General features: G+C 41.4%; 2 protein-coding genes across 5 annotated transcripts in view; both read right to left on the reverse strand.

Moving 5' to 3' along the window:
- Positions 1-188: 188 nt before the first annotated feature.
- LOC108103470 (regulator of G-protein signaling 7) lies at positions 189-8,899 on the reverse strand. Its single transcript, XM_017208969.2, has 7 exons — positions 7,421-8,899; positions 7,036-7,283; positions 6,790-6,973; positions 6,428-6,714; positions 6,258-6,371; positions 6,039-6,164; positions 189-5,974 (listed from the first exon to the last, which is right to left on the reverse strand). Exons 1-7 carry the CDS (start codon positions 8,024-8,026, stop codon positions 5,647-5,649), a joined length of 1,893 nt encoding a protein of 630 aa, XP_017064458.1. The 5' UTR covers positions 8,027-8,899; the 3' UTR covers positions 189-5,646.
- A 109-nt stretch (positions 8,900-9,008) lies between these two features.
- Positions 9,009-17,079, reverse strand: part of LOC108103467 — a 35,568-nt gene continuing 27,497 nt past the window's right edge. For all 4 annotated transcript variants that reach the window (XM_017208962.1, XM_017208963.2, XM_017208964.2 and 1 more), the window contains 3 exons: positions 13,897-14,519; positions 11,135-13,157; positions 9,009-10,893 (listed from right to left, as the gene is read on the reverse strand). In XM_017208962.1, coding sequence (XP_017064451.1) covers positions 10,093-10,893; positions 11,135-13,157; positions 13,897-14,519 — 3,447 coding nt within the window. In that variant the 3' untranslated portion in view covers positions 9,009-10,092. The remainder of the gene's footprint in view (positions 10,894-11,134; positions 13,158-13,896; positions 14,520-17,079) is intronic.

Consider the following 17,079-nt stretch of genomic DNA (forward strand, 5'->3'; position numbering starts at 1 on the left):
AATTTGGTTTCTCCTTATTTCCTCCTTTAAGTGACAGTATTATGCCCATAACTAAGCTAGTAGTGATCCGAATGTGGAATGACATAGCTCGTTGAATTCGTTATTACATTTACAACAAAACTGTATTCACACCTAAAAATATCAATTTAAGTCCATTTTTTTGAAAAATTACCCCGTATCAAAAATGAGAAATTTTGAAAAAAAATGATTTTTCGAAAATCAATCAAATAATGATAGGGAAAGTTAGTTTTGGTCTTTTGCATGGAAAGACTGTCATCCTTTTAGCTGTGGGTCTCATTTTGACGAAGTTATAATTAAAACCCGGTAAGGCGTATACTTGATTTTCTTTCGAAAATCAGTATTTTTATCACAACAATGCCAAGAATGATCGGAATATAGAATGTCATACCTCGTTGAGCTCGTAATTTAAACAGTTAATCACACAAGTGATCACAGTGACTGAGTAAACATCTCTATTGGGGATATCTGTAGAACTAGCTTAGCTCTCTTTTCCTCTCGCTCACTCTAGGCCAGATACGATGAGTGAATCGTGACGTGAGCCGAAGGAGGCAGTCTTCGCAATACATCAGATTCCATCTCTTTCTTCTAAAACTTCTCTCTCTCCTTCTCGGTAGCCTGATGATAAGCGATGCCGTTATCTGATTGCCAATGTGACACATTGAGGCGACGATGGGCCAACGCTTGTTGTTGTTGTCCCAGCTTTACGATCTGCACACGCACACACAAAAACAATGATAAGAGAAGACACCTCTTCTGTCTGCGGTCTTTGGTCTTCTGCACTCTTATCTTCCTGCTCCTTTATCTTTATCCGCACATTCTTGGCTCGGCAAGTGGTGAAATTTTCGCACTTACCGGTATTTATTTGTGTCTTTTTTTGGATAGTACATAGTAAGTATAGTTAGCTCGCAGAAATGTTTATGAGGCTTACCTTAATCGTGGCTCTAGGATTTACAATCACAGCGGTGAGTTTCAGGAATAGACTGGGATTCAGAACAAGATTACAAGTACATAGACGGAGAGAGCTACTGCACTAATGACCATAAAATGTAATATGAAAATACTTCTGATTATACTGAAGACGCAAAAAGGAGTGATAAAAAATGTGAGCTGTAAAGAACTTTAAGATAAAGAAGTCATTCTACGCATCGTTATAGTTACTTTTAAGACATATGAGTAGAACTAATTATATTTAACTTAATCTTTTTGAATAAAAGTAGTCTTTGAAAGTCTAAAATAAACATTTTTCATTCAGAAAACTTATAAATTTCGGCCCTAAGAATCTTGACTGTAGCTCACCTTTTCCCTTATCAGGCTAATTTTTTGTTTGATCCCTCAAAATTGAACAATAAAACCTGGTTGCGTCATTCAAATATTGTTTTGTTTTGTGTTCTATTGTACGCGTACTCGTGGGATCGCTGGAATTAATTTAAAATAAATGTGGGTCAATGGATTATCAATGCCCCGCATGAGCCGTCAAATGAACACATCACTCTTATGGTTACGATATACCATATAGCCGGGGATACCGTTATTATTATAGGTAGATAGTTCGATGAACACATGGCCAGTGCAATGACTCCGAGATCAGCTCCGTTTTTCCAGGTACGCAGATATCCAGAGAGACCGAAGCACAGAGTTCCATTTAAGGTTTTATAGCAAAAACGTGATCGGTCTCCCCACTTCTTCCCCGTGGCATCCCTCTAGGAAAAGCTTGTGCAAAATGCTAGTCACGTCCCATGTTTCTGTATCTGTATCTGTATCTCAGCCTGCATCCCAACCTCCGCAACCATTCTGTATCTGTATCTGTATCTTGGCTTGGCCAAAAGCCAACAGCCAACAGCCCTGCCAAAGCAAATTAGATAAGTCGTGTCCAACGGATAAATCTCGGCCATATTCATATTCATATTCCGGGAGACAAATTGATAACGGGCAAGCAACAACTTTATTGTCACTTTGCGGGACGGGAAATAGCTGCTGCTTAGGCTTATCTCCAAGACCTCGCTGGTAAAAAATAAATAAAAAAAAAATTAAACCAATGGAAATTAAAACAAAAGGTAAGCAGTGGTGTCATCGCCAACCGATTTGGGTTTGGCACAGCCCAACGGAAACTCAGATTTCCGTCTATTGGTTTTTCCCCCATACTCAACCGAACCACATATTTTCATTTCAGCTTATGAGAAATTACCCCATCTTAGGCAACTTACAAATAATTCCAGAGAAAATATAAAGTCAGCAAATGTGGCCACGGGGATTTAAGGTTTTCCAAAGTAAAATAAAATAAATTTAAATAATAAATAAAGATATTAACAAAGTTAATAAGAAATCCCGAAAGTAAAATCACAAAGCAAAGACACTCATTGGTTTTGTTTTTAAGTTTGTGTTTTAGTTAGTTTTGTGTCACAATTAAATTCATTTATTTTATAGTTTTGTTTTTTGTTGCTTAAATTGCGCTTTTATTTATTTACTTCAGTTTTTGTTTTTTGTTTTTCTTGCTGAACAATTTACAATAAACGCGGCCACTTTTTGTTTTTGAATTTTCCTTGCTTGCAGTTGTTGTTGTTGTAGTTGTTTATTTAATAATTATTGTTTTTGTTGATGTTGTTTTTTTTTTTTGTAATTATTATTTACTTTTGCTGCTGGCTAAACCTAAAAAGTTGTTTGCTGTTGTTTGCTGTGTACACGTACATATATCGAATATTTGTTTTTGATTATTTGATTTAATTAGTTTTTCTCCAAATCTTCCCCTTCGAACCTTCTAGTTTAGTTTCCATCGATTTTTCTTAGAGTTTTTATAGTTTCCGCTACATTTAATCGTTTTTTTTTGTCTTTAGGTGGGGGGCGTTGGAACAGTAAAAGGGGGAGGGGGGTTAAACAGTTAGCCAACAGTTCCTATATGCATATATGGCATTATATATATATAAATATATATATAATCTGGCAAACGATAACAGTGGAAAGCCAAAAAGGAAATGTGTGTGAGACAAAGGGGATTTCCCAGTTCTTCTTCTAGGCTTAAGATTTGGCTATTTTGAAATCGATTTAAATTTGTCACTACCAACACACAGACGCACATCAAGATATATATATGCTATATACCGTAGTTTATAATTTTTACTTTTACTTTTGGATTTGTTTTTCTGAATTCTGTATACTTCATATTGTATAGTTATAGTTATTATTTGCTTGTTAATTTTTAGACATTTACAATTACAATTACAATTACAATTAGATAGACACACACAATGCGATCCTAATTTAAGTACTTTTAATACGCCTCTGATTTCTGTATCCTTTGCTTCTTTTTTAGGCCCAAAAGTAGGCAGCATGAGTGCATGAGTGTGTGTGCAAATTACATGTGTGTGTGTGTGTGTGTGTATGTGTGTGTATATATAGTTCCAAGTTTCAAGTTCCAAGTTCCTTAGTTTAGCTAAGTCTAATTGCTATTCCGAAAGATCCCAGGATCAGTTTGATGTTTCACATAAATATATAGTTGCGCCCACTAAAGTTGCGGTCAAAATGATTGTAGTTTGGGCCATTTAACATCGAATATCAATAAAGTTTAAATATCCTCTTGCAGAGATATCTATTTACAGTAAACAATAACAAAATCAAATACGTTTGATCTAGAAACCTAAAATATAGCAATTATTTTTAACCCATTTTCATATATTTTGTACCAGAATCAAAAATCAAGACTTTTAAAATGCCTTTAGGACAACTTCTAAGACCCATGAACTTACAGATGATTGCTTTTAAGAGTTTTAATATTATACGTTTGTCTTAAAGTTTTTTTTTTCGGCATTATTAATAACTTTTCCCGCACTGCTTTTCTTTTGACCGCAACTACATACTCGTTTATTAGTAATATTTTCGAGGTTTACCCCGTTTGTCCAATCCGAAAATGTTTGGGAGAGATTCCTTTCCTTGAGAGAACCAAGTTCGTTGGGGCTATCAAGTCTCCCTAGTTTTTTTTTAGCCCCTTTATTTGTTTGTAAAGCTCACTTGTTTTTTTTTTTGTTTGTTTGTTCTAACTTCCTATAAGCTATCACACCTTTGACCCTATCTATCCTACTTCAATGCCCTCCGCCCAACGGAACTTGGCTCTCGCACTCTCTTCTCCAGCCCACTTCCACTAGCTGCTATAAATTTAATGTCTATTATTAACATAATTTATTCTAAACATTTACTAGAAACAAAACATATTAGCCCTCTCCTTCTAGCTCACACACAAAAACCCGCACAGTGAGCGGCAAATAAATATTATGATTAAAATCTTAGTTTTCGCTTTTCTTTTCTGGCGCCTTAACGATATGTGAGAGTGTGTGTCTGGGTATGCAGGTGACTGTGCGTGTGTTTATGTGTGCCAGAGGGAGGAGAAATTATGAAAAGATATTCCTTATTACTGTGATAAAGGAACTTAAGTCAACAATATAATTTTTCATATTTTTCAGATGGTTTTTTTGTTTGTTTTGGAGGAATGAGGGACTGTGTCAAAAGCTGTTTAAAATTGTACAGGCTGAAAAGCTGAATGCTATGTCATCACATGTTGACAAAAGTTGCCTGGCTTGTTTGGGTTTCTTTTTCATAATTTTAAATTTACGTAAGATTTCCGCCTTGATTTCCTATTTTCTTTAAGCTAATTCTCTTATTTTGAATATATATGTACCTCTTAAGATCGGAGAGTTACTGCACTTGCGTATTTTTGGTGTTTTTCGGTTACAGTTTGACATTTACTAGTGGTTTTTCTCTTTAGTTTTTTTCTTGGTGTTTTCGATTACGATCGTTTTGCTTTTCGGTTAATAATTAGTAATTCGTATTTGCTTGTATATTATGAGTATGAGAATAAGGTCTCGGCGGTTGTTGGTGTTGTCTTTCGTCTTTAACTTTTCGTTTTAAGTTATTTAAATAAATACATTCCGGATGGTTCAACAGATAATCGCTGGAGATCTTAAAACAACTATTGAGGGCGCCCAAAAGCAGGTTAATAACACTTGTTACATTCTGAAATGTTTTGCTATCTGAAATAATGGAATAACAAATTGAAAATATTGCTAGCAAAGTTTTAGAGATTCTGTTCGGTGGGGGAATTACATAGTTCCCATTTGATATAAAACCAATTCTACTTTCATACGTCATCAAGTAATTGTTTTAAAATATCCGACGATTCGGGCAAAACCTCCAGTGATCGATTTTGTTTTGTTCTTATACAAGCCTTTGGCAGTTTCTTATTTTCATCTTAAGTGGTGTTTTTCTTTCATCTGATTAAGAGTGAGATAGCTAGAGAGTGAGATGGATGCTATTATGGAAGTTTGTGGGGGGCTAAAGGGGCACTTTGAGGTAACTCATAATCAATCAACAAACATTCAAATATATCTAAAAAAAAAAATGGCAATAAAAACACTTCAAAATCTCGAGAGAACACGCGATACAGTGGCAGACAATTAAATGATTAACAACGTTAAAGTACATACAAACTAGGTAAATGAGTACCGAGTAGAGTACCTAGTATATATATATATATACATATATATACTCCTATATATGGTAATTCCCCTTGCCTAAGGATCTTGTAGAGACTTACGGATCCTAGCCGACTGCGATGACGGGGAATCCCCGCAGCGTATCTCAACGTTTCACCCCGAACAAATTCGGTATGGACTTGATCTTCTTGCGCGAGCAGTTCAGGTAATCCTTGTACATATCGGATCGCAGATAACGGGAGTAGGAATCGCTCTTCATCAGGTGATAAACATGCGAGGCGGCCACATCGAAACACCATCGATTCGGGCCACTCGGTGAGTTGACCGCCTCGCGTGCCAGCTCCACCGACTTCGAGTCCACGTTCACTGGGCAGGGGGCGTCGGGTGCTAGGAACTCCTGCCAGATCTTCTGGATGGCCTCCTTGATCTCGGACTGCGGCAAAGCCTTCATCTCCTGCACCGATTCCCAGAATCTAAAAGAATTCGAAAATAAATAATAATAAAAGCTTATTTCTCACATATTTTCTTGGCACTCACTTGAGATTCTCGCCACTGTACTCCTTCTCCAAGAACTTGGTGAACTGTTCGCGTCCGATGGCATCGTTGAGCAACTCCCTCAAACTGAATGCCCAGCGCTTCACGCGCCGCACAGGAACTTCTTTGCTATAGTGCAAAATGATAAGACAATATAATAATAACATATTATATTCTTCAATATAAATATCAATTAAGATTCCTTCTTTTTCAACAACTTACCTATTTTTCTCCGTATCCCACATTTCGGTGCTGTCCGTTTGCCAAGGATTCGGTAGCTCCGGCGAGGTTATAAAGTAATCGAACTCATTGTACTGATCATAGTATGCAACCAGACTATGGGAAAAATAATTAATAATTTAATCAGTAAATAATAATAATATATAACATACGCCTCGGCCGCCTTTGACACTTTGATTGTGCGCCGCTCGAGCTTCTGTTTGCGCAGGGCAATGATTCGGGTCAGCTGCTCGACGGGATTCTTGGCCAAGGAGGCTCCGGCAGATCCGGTTCCATGGCTCGATCCACCCCTTCTATACGCCTTCTTTATGTCAATCTCAGTGGTGTTCACGCAGCCCGGCATTGGCCGATGGACATCCCAAAAGGCCCGCTCCTGCGAGTCCAGAACCTTCCGCTCCAGCTTGTCCCGCTTCTTGGCCACCTTGCTCTGTGATTCAGCCTGGAAAAACAAAAAAAAATTTTCAAGTACACTTTGTAGTGCTACTAATAGCATTGCTTTAACTAATTAAACTACCTGCATAAATATAAACTCCCACTTCCTGGAGAACATTTTCTGCAGTTTTGCTAGATTCTCGGCCTCGTAGTCGGCCAATTCGAGTCGCGTTTTGTTCTGCATGGTGCGTTTGCAAAGGTAGACGGCATAGTCCGTATTCTCGGGTTCCCAGCAATTTGAGGGCCAAAAGTAGGGTGTCTGAAATCTGTCCAAGAATAACTTAAAGTTTCAGAAAAATCCAAATAAATGTTTTTGATGGAAGCCTACCTATAGAAGGTGCCGTCGTTCTTAACGGTCAACGCATGATCGTCGATGGGAAAAATGTAGCCATGTGAGCTGAGCAGGTGGGCAAAGTGGAGGGCTTCCGTCACGTCCTCCACGTCGAAGTTCTTCAGAATCCAGGCCACCAAGTCCGCTCCAGTGAACACCGATGGCACCTTGCTCATGAACGCCTTCACCGTGCGCACGGCCACGCCCGTCGACTCCGCCTGCATCTTCTCGATAATGGCCTCCATCTGTGAAAAGAATCGAGATAATCATAGAGGATTAATATTTTTTTTTTAATTTTTTGAATATTTATATAAAGTGTATTATACTTATGTTATTTATAAAGAATTTAATTACTCGTTTTAACCAAAAATGAAACTTTTACCTTTTTGTACACTAATATATTGGGTGCATCTTCGTTTTTACCGCCGCGCTGATGATGCGACGCCGATGGAACCGCCAATGCAGAGGCAGTGGGTGGTTGTGGCGGCTGGGCGGCCAACTGACCTGCCGACTGTTGCGAGTGGGCGTGGTGATGGTGATGATGATTTCCACTGACAGTTAGCAGACCGCCACTACTGCCGCTCTGCTTGCTGCCGGCCGCCGCCGTTGATGATGAAGTGGCGGAGGAGGAGGACGTGGTTGTGGCGGCAGCTGTCTTGACTCCCGATGTTGTGGATGTGGGTGCTGTGGTTGCTGGCGAGGAAGCCACAGTTGCTGCTGGGCCAGCAGGTGTTACAGCTGCTACTGTTGATTCTGCTGTGGCCAGTGTTGATGATCCTTCGATTTCCGGGAAACTGCCATTAGGCAGCGGCGTTGGTGATGGAGTGGCACCTCCACCATCGGCGGCGGTAGAGTGCGGCTCCGGTATAGCCACCGCCAGCGGATCGCTGCTGCTGTTGCTGCTGCTGCAGTCCGTCTTCGCCGGCGCTGCGGTGCTGCTGGCATTGGTGGCTTGTGTTTTGTCCGCCTCCGAATTCATCGTTACCATTTTCTCGAACGGCGCTCCAGGGATATTTGATTTCCAGAGCTGTGGCTATTTTTAAACGCTATGTGCAGGGGCGTGGGTGCCGGCTGCTAGTCGAGAGGCGGGTCTTGGAGGGTGGTGGTTGTTCTGGTTATGCTGCTGGTGGTTCTGGTGGTGCTCCTACTACTCCTTCTGCTTCTGTTGCTGCTATTGCTCCTTCAATAAAAATGGGGTGGTGTTTTCCCAGCTCTCCTATGTGCGCGTGTGTGTGTGTGTGAATCAATTTGATGGCTAAAAGAATTTGTATTTAGCTTCTAGGGGTCATTTAGCCTTTTTTAATGCCATTTTTCCAGCGTTTTCCACCCGCTACTCCACGATTTTTCACTCGGCTTTCCTTTCCTTTTTCTGCTATTCCGTTTTCTTTTTTTTCCTGTATGCTTGAAATTTATAGGAGTTATGGCACACACACACACACGCACACAGGGCGATGGATTGTTTATAATTATGGCCCAGCAGTTTTCCTTGTTTTATTATTGTTTTATAGATTTTTTCGTTTCCTTTTTAATTTAATATTTGTTATATTTTTAGCAGGGATTTTTTTCGAAAGTTTTCGCTTGCTGTTGCTGTTGCTCCTTGTTCCCTGTCTCTTTCTCTCTTGCTCTCTTACTCGCCCTCGCTCGCTCTTGCGCGACGTGTTTTTTAGCTTTTAGCCCGTAATCATTTTACGGCCCAAAGTCAATCGGCTCCTTAGAGCTTCCTGCTGATAGTCCTTCATCGATTTTTCGTCCTTCCTACCCCAAAAACTCTCTCTCGGCTCGCTCTTCCGCTCTCTTTTAAGCCTGCGCCTGCGCGAATACCGTTGTTTACATCCAGCCAGCTGTTGTATATATCGATAGCACGTACCGGAAGTGGTATCGAGAATTATTTATATCGAAATGATTACATAAAACTTAAAAACTTTCGAAACTTTCTTTGATATGTTTTATATTTTAATCACAAAACACACTATATTTTCAGTTTGCTTTATTTCGATAATAAGAATTTGCGTCTACAAATTATTTTATTCGTTTACAATTAACAAAAAAAAATAAGTATACATTTAAGTATGGTATACGAACTAAAGATTTAATTAACGCATAGTGTTCATTAGTTGCATAGCGTGATTTTTTAACTTATAGTGACCTTAGTTGTTATGGCTTTTATACAAAGTTTTGCAATGATTTTGGAAAACATTCAAAAACAGATTATAATAAATAGAAAAAAATAATACATATAGTGTGTTTACGTGTGTGTGTGTGTGCAGGATAAAACAGAATAGTTAAGGCTAAACGAAGAAGCCTTCGTTCCTACAGATATCGATAAAGTATATATGTATTTTACTGCCCCTAAGACTATGTGGTGTCTATAGCGCCTAAACTTGTTTATTATTTACATAGGTTTGTGAATATATATATATATATATCCGATTTGGGGATATAGGTACTTATATATTGTATAAATGTGTATAAGTGTGCGTTTGTTGCAACTCTGTCAGCGATTGGCGATATATACCATACATCGATTGTCGAGAGGTTGGCAGCATCGCCATCGAGAGGTTGGCAGCAGGACCAAATAGGGGTTTATCTCTTATATGACCAGCTCTATATAATGTATGTAACTATTTGTTAGTGGTAGCAAAGAATGTGAAATAAACTTGAATTGAGCTTGATTTTCGATTGATTATGATGATGATTACAAGGAGTATTCATCTAGAAAACACAAAGATATCAATCACAAACTAAAGAAATGTTGAAATAGCAAAAATGAGACCATTAGCAGGGTTGTGGATTATTGCTGATCCAAAGTTTACACACATTGGGGGGAATAATGAAATTGTATGAAATGAAGAAGAAATATTATATGGAATCATTAGAATTTTTCTATTAAAAGTTCACGGCTTTCCATTTCGTATCGTCTAGGATTTCGTCTGGGATTCGATAGCGGATTGGCCTCCCTATAGATCACATTTTGACACTACGTTTATCAATGACATAGAACCATCATTATCGACATGATTACTCAGATTATGATATATGTAAATATATTTAGTATTACTTCTGTTGTTCTCTTGACTGTCTTACCGATCTCTCCCTGTCCCGATCCCGTTCCCTTTCGGACCACAAGGGCTGGCCACTTTGGGCCTGATAGGACAGAGGAGGAGGCGGCGGTGGTGCCGCCAACTGAGCCTGAGGCACCAGTTCCGCCTGCGGATTGAACTGATTGTTTGTGTTGTAGTTGACGAGTATATCGCCAGCCAGGCTGTGACCAATATTCACACTCCGATCGGGATAGCCCTGATTCTGAGCTTGCACTTGAATGGGCTGCGATTGAACCTGCTGCGGTTGCTGCTGCTTGTTCCTCCAGTGTTTGTGCTGGGCCACGGGCACCAGGCGATATAGGGGTTCCGCCGACGGAGCACTCGGATATCCCGGCACATAGTAGGGAGGATAGTGTGGATGCGAATGGGGATGACCCTGTTTGCTACTGGGTCGCACTCTCTTGAATTGTGGTGGGGGTCGCTGCCAGAATTGCAGAGGACTCGACTGGACGGGAGATGGCGGCCTCAATTGCTGTGGATCTTCCAAAAACTGAGGAACTGGCGTGCTGTATATTTGAGGCTCATAGATCTGCTGCTGCTGTTTGCCAACCCGGTAATGACGCCCCGGCAGATAGGAATCTGGTGGAGCAGCCTCCAGATTTGGATCCAGCTGCAGCTGCTGTTTGCCCACCCGCAAGTGACGCTGACGCTGGCCAGGAGGCTGGTAAACTATGGCCTTGAAAGCGTTTTGATCATGCTCATCCGCACTGTAGTTCACCATGGGCAGGAAGGGCTGCTTGTCAAAGTCGGGGGCCTGAAATTATAAACAAGTCATATATATAAAGCTTCTAATTTCCGTTTTAACAATTCCGCCAAAAAAGAAAACAACCTAAAGGTGTGCAGCACTTTTGAGCTCAAAATGTATCTTGAAGTTTTAAGCTTTTCGTCTTAAATTCAAAAGCTCAATGACTTGGCTCACAGATGGCGCTTAACGAATATTATATTGCCTACATTTCAGCGCTAAATTTTATTTGCGGATTGAATAGTTAACCTACCTGGAATCGTCCCGAATTAGATCCTCCCGGAGGTGAGATGAGGTTGCTCCTTAGCAGCTGACCCAGGGATGCCTCGTACTCTGCGTGTAACTGCAACTGGGCAGTCCTGGGCTTTGGCGTGATGTTGACCACTTCGGGAGCCACATCGTTCGCCGGACTTGGCGATGCCTTGTAGTGTTGCAGATGTTCTCGCTGATGGTGATTGTTATTATGATGATGCCGCTTGGGCGGTTTAGTGGCCAGGAAGTCATCAATGACATTGGATTTGATTGATCCCGGCTGCCGCTTGGCCTCGAAATACTCATAGTAAATGGGATTGGACTTGGACAGCGGAGGATCCAGTGACTGATCCTGGCGACTGCCCTCCGTGGAACTAGACACAAAGACCAGCTGGGGTCGAGGTGTATAGTTGACAGGATAAATGGGTATGGGCACGGCCACCGGAACGGGCACACGCTCCACATATTTCGGTGAACTCTGCCTGGGCGGTGGTGGCAGATAGGTAATCCCATTGTATTTGGGTTTGTACGATGTCCGCACGGGTGGCAATTGCGCTGGAGGCCTCGACGTGGTAGTTGTTGTGCTTGTCGTTGTAGTACTGGTCGTACTAGTAGTGGTGCTACTGGAAGACTGAGGTCTCCTGGTCGAGACACTACCCTCCAGCCGGCTGAAGTGATCAGGTGGCGGGGGAAGGACTATGCCCGGCACCAAAGGACCTGGTGGCACCGGATTCGAGTAGTTGCTTTTGTAAACAAACGTATATGCCGGTGGATAGTACAGCGATGGATCGTCCTCATCGAAATCGCTGACATTACCGGGAAGTTGGGAATCACCGACCAATGAACCATTGCCATTCAATCCGTTGATTAACCAAGGACCCAAGAGCGGTGGAGTCCTTAGCAGACCCTTGGACGCCACCGTGTCGTTGGGGTAGAGCAACCAGGGGGCATAGGGCGCCGGATAGACGTAGGCCGGGGCATCCGGGCTATCACGGGCATCCGTGGACTTAGCTGCCGGAGATGCTGCAGTCGCTCCCGTCCGGGCAACAGGATGCGATGCGCTATTTTCACCGGCGGCGCTTTGGTGGCTCTGGTAGTTGGCGGTTTTAGAGGATATCGTTGCATTGCCAGACGCCGGACGGAGGATCTCGAGTTGATTATCTCGGATAAGCTGCAGCGGCCCGTGCGGTTCGAGCTGCACAGGAAATGGAGGCGGCACCGCCGGATTTGCTGGTAATTTAATCTGTCTTCCTGGTGCATCATAGTCATCAATGGCCGGCCAAGGACCATGCTGATTGTCTTCCGATTCCTCATTTAGTGCTCCGCCCTTGATTACCAGCAGGTGATCCTCGGCCAGCCAGATGTCTTCCTCGTTCAATCCACCATAGTTCCGTTCGTTGTCTAGCGGAACCTCCGAATTGCGGGCATAGCTCAGCACTCCGGGCCGCTTGGGAACGCGTCGAAAGAGCTCCTTCTCGATCAAACCATACTTTCCATCCCTCACCTGATCCGCCAGCGTCTTCTTTTGGTCTTCCTTTGGCTGTTTCTTGGCTGGAGCCTCCGCTTCCTTGCCAGAACCGGCGCTCAGCCGCAAGATGCCATTGTCCCAGTTATCAAAGTCATCCGGTTCGTTGAGCAGGGCCTCATCATCGTCGGATTCCACCTGTCTATACGAATTCGGCGTATTGGATCTCGGGGGAGGCAGTGGAGTCGTTGATCGCGAGGTGCTCGGAGGATTACTAAACCGCGTGTTGGCCACAGTACTGGTTAATCTCGGCCTAGACGAGGGTTTGGCCAGTCGGTAACTGCTGCTCGCTTTGCTCCTCGAAGGAGGCTTTTTTGTAGTCGTCGATGTCGTTGTCGACGGCGTCGTAGTCGTCGTAGAAGTACTAGTACTCCTAGCCGTCGTCGAAGGAATATACGTGGATGAGGAGCTGTTGGCGCTCACCGCCGACACCTCGTAGGTGGAGTGGCCCTGGGCATTCTGGATGTGTCCGGCCACCAGCCGTTGGATCATTCGGGGTCTGACAATGAAATGGAATTTGAAAAGGGATATAAAACCAAGAATTTTCACCTTAGTACTGGAAAAAACAAATGCACAGAAATTCCCTATCCTGATTTTTAACACAAAAGAATCAGAATTTTGATCATAACGAAGCCAGAAATTGTCCAAATGTGGAGTGCCATACCCCGTTGAATTAGTAATTAAATTTCCAACAGAACTGCATTCACACCTAAAAATCTGTAATTACTACCATTTTTCTCAAAAAAGACGATGTTACTTCTTATCGAAAATCCGAAATTAGGTTTCTCCTGATCTCCACACTTAAATGAGTATTATGCCCAACACATAACTAATAGTAGTCCGACTCTAGAATGGCATACCTCGTTGAATTCCTTATTAAATGTACAACAAAACTGCGTTCACACCTAAAATTGTTAATTTATATCCATTTCTAGCAAAAAAAAGACGATGTTTTCCCTTATCAAAAATGCGAAAAATTACGAAAATAATTTTTCGAAAATCAACTAAAAAATGATAAGGAAAGTTAGTATTGATCTTCAGTATGATAAAACAGTCATTCTTTTAGCTGTGGGTCTTATTTTGACAAAGTTATAACTCAAACCCGCAACAAAGTGGGAAAATTTTCTGTCAAAAAGCGTATACTTGATTTTCCATCAAAAATCAGTTTTGAATCCTTAAATATCCCATCCTAAGTAACTTATCCTAAGTATCCTATTCAAACTATAAATATCACTCACGTTTTCAGTGCTCCTCGACTGGAAGTGGTGCTGGGAGTGGAACTGAAACTGTAACTGGAAGTGGGCGCGTGGGCCTGGTAGGGGGAGGCAGTCGGTGAGGCGGACTGCCAGCTGCGTCTTATACTGGTATCCCCGCCCAGTTCCGGTGTGTCACGCGGTTGACGCGGCCCCCGCACACTTCCTCGATCCCTGGAAGATCTTCCAGCTTTGGCAGTTGCTTCTGTTGTTGTTGTTGTTGTGCTGGACGTGCTACTGCGTCGTCGCTGCAACACTCTGCCATTTGTTGTTGCCGCTGTAGTTGTTGTTGGTGTTGCTAAACTGCCACTGCTGCGACTGCGACTGCGAATCGGGGTCACCGTCACCGTTAAATCAATTGATTGCGTCGTAGGCGGACGACGCTGGCGTGGCGCCCTCAACGTTGGCGCCTCTGTGCTCGTTGTCGATACCGGCACGCCCCCCGTTACCCTGCCGCCCAGTCCTAGCCCCTCCACGCCCTGGGCGGCAAAGCCTCTGCCGCGCTGTCGCGTCGCTGCTGTTGTCGTAGTGGCTGTTGGTGTCGTTTGTGACGCCGCCGTCGACGCCAACAGAGCTATCACTATCAAGTGCAAGGTTAACGATGCCATCTGCAAGAGGTAACAAAAACACAAAGGTTAAATGGGTGTTATTAAATCAGAGGTAGATAAATGATTTTCAACCTGTACCGTGGGTTGGAAGTTATTGAATGAAGTTTGCCTAAAACTAACTTAAACTTAGTCTTTTGATATGATTATGTAATCTATACTCGTGCATAACATACTGTGTTGTAATAAAACAATAATAATAAAATTAAACATATAATAGACTTCAATTACACTTTTCTTATTAAGTACATCCCTTTCGATATACTCTCAGATGAGATCTCCTAAAATCCCTGACTACAATGGCTTAAAGCAGTCTCATTCAGCCGTTAAATTGGAAACAGCAAAAAAAAAAATAGGCGAGAAATGGCCAAACCGCTCACAATCGTTTTTGCCGCTGCTGTTGTTGTTGTTGCGAGCGGTTAATTAACATGAATGAGCAGATAACAATAACAAAAACATGCCGTAAAGTTTTCAGCACGCGTCGCTTGCAAAAAGCAGCAAAAGCAAAAAAAAGTGAAGACAAACGAAAAACCTGAAGCCAAAATCGTTTTTTTTCCGATGCACTTGAGCGCATCGTTTGGGAGAGAGAAGAGGTGCGACTTGAAGTTGTAAATACGTGATTTTTAAACCATTCGATTGCATAATTAAAAATAACAAAATGTCAGATATATGTATTATTATTTATATTTATATTATATTATACTTTTTATTTAGTTTTCAAGAGATAACCCCATTATTTTAGCAATCTCAACTCAATTTTGAAAGATTGGCAAATCCTTTGGTTAATATCTAAAGTATAAGGGAAACCCCACAGCAGACATTCTATCAAAAGTGTACTTGCAATTACGCCTTTATGGCTGTGCTTTTTACGCCACTTGAATGGCCGAGAGAACCTAGGCTTGTCCGCCCATCAATTTAATAACACAATCCAATTCGATGGCAGCGTGGCCCGTCACTTTCGACGCCCCGAAAATGCCAAAAGCGAAATCAAGGACAAAGTCTTTGAAGAAATCGAATCATAAATAACATTTTACTTTTTGTATTTTTGTATTTTTCTGGGCATTACTCATACGCGCCGTGGCTAATTGACCAAAAAGCGCGACAGGTTGAAGACTTTTTCTATTCCATTTTTGTATATAGTTACATATATATATATGAACATATAGCTGGCGCCCACAAGTGCAGGCGCCAAGCTTAAAGCATTTTTGTTGTTGGGCGCAGTTGCCAAACCCCCAAAAAAAAAAAACAATGCAAAGTGCACTAACAAAAACAAAAACAAAAAAAAGACTGAAACCAAAAAATAGAAACAATCAAATGGAACGTGATTCGAAGCCGAAACTGAAACTAAAACTAAGACTGAAAATGAAACTGAAACTGAGACCGAGTCTGTAGCTAAGAAAAAAATAAAAACTAAAGCCCAAAAACTGGACTTGGACTGGACTTCGGTAGGAATGCGTTGGATCGTGTGCCTTGCGCCTGTCCACTGCGCTCCAATTTCAGCCTTTATTTTGGTTTTATTTCGCTTTTATTTTATTCCGTAGAATAAGCCAGCAACTGCTGCCAAATTGTTGTTTGGCAATCAAAAAAGAAGTTAAGACAAAAAGCCAGCCAAGTAAATAGGCTTGGTAAGACAGCCACAAGGAAATACTCTCTAGGTTTGACATTTTCCCTTAATTATGTGCTAATTTAGAAGCTTTTTCCTTTAAATTTAATTTCTAATCAAAATTCCAGTAAAATCTCATCATAGAAGTTTAGGAACTTCCTTCCATAACATCTTTTTCTATTAAATAAACTTAAGCCACACTTTTAATTCACTAACTTTATCACTTAGCTAAAATACTCTTGCTGTATAGTTCGCTTTGGGCGTAGAGTATCATAAACAGTAAATAATGAAAACTGTTCGCGTGCGCAGTGGTCGGTGCCGAACCTAACGGTGCCTGTAGTGCCATTGCCTGCCCGATCCCCTCGGACCTCCTGATCACCACGATCTACGATCTGCACCACCGCCAGAGAGATTCGTCATAGAGGCGACCACGTTCCTGGCCAAGCCTTGGTGTAGCCGCCAGCCAGTTTGAGGCATTTTTCATAACCGCAACGAGGGTACTACAAAGTGGCTTAATTTTCAAATTCGCCATTATTCGGACTAAGATCATGGTTTTTATTTTCCCAAAAAAAAAAACTATAAGAGAGCTAAGAAAAATGTAGAATAGCTAGTCAAAGAGGTTTAAAGTTAGTTCTTGGTTAGTTTATAGGAAAACGAAAATGTAAAACACATTTATTTAGATTTTTAAAAAGGGATTTGGAATTAAAAGGATATTTTTGTAGGCAAAAGGAAAAAGTAGTTTAAAAATATCCTATAATTTATCAGGCAGTCTTCTAATTCAGAAAATCATGTAAAAAAAAATATACATAAATTATATATATTACTTTCTCAGCACTTAATTTAGCCACAAATCTTCAACTTAAATCCCAATTCAAGAGTATCCCAGTTCGGTTCGATTAAAAGCACAGAAAACCTGCCTTTCCTATACATTTTTTGTATCTCGTAGGCTTTTGTGTTTTG

This window comes from Drosophila eugracilis, unplaced genomic scaffold (assembly GCF_018153835.1).
Source record: "Drosophila eugracilis isolate 14026-0451.02 unplaced genomic scaffold, ASM1815383v1 contig_496, whole genome shotgun sequence".
NCBI lineage: Eukaryota > Metazoa > Arthropoda > Insecta > Diptera > Drosophilidae > Drosophila > Drosophila eugracilis.

Bases quoted from the DNA above. Each gene is read 5' to 3' on its own strand.
- LOC108103470 (XM_017208969.2), bottom strand. From the start codon at position 8,026: ATGGTAACGATGAATTCGGAGGCGGACAAAACACAAGCCACCAATGCC. The intron at 6,974-7,035 runs GTAGGCTTCCAT...ATTCTTGGACAG, and splicing joins AACGACGGCACCTTCTATAG to ATTTCAGACACCCTACTTTT. The intron at 5,975-6,038 runs GTGAGTGCCAAG...GAATTCTTTTAG, and splicing joins TACAGTGGCGAGAATCTCAA to ATTCTGGGAATCGGTGCAGG.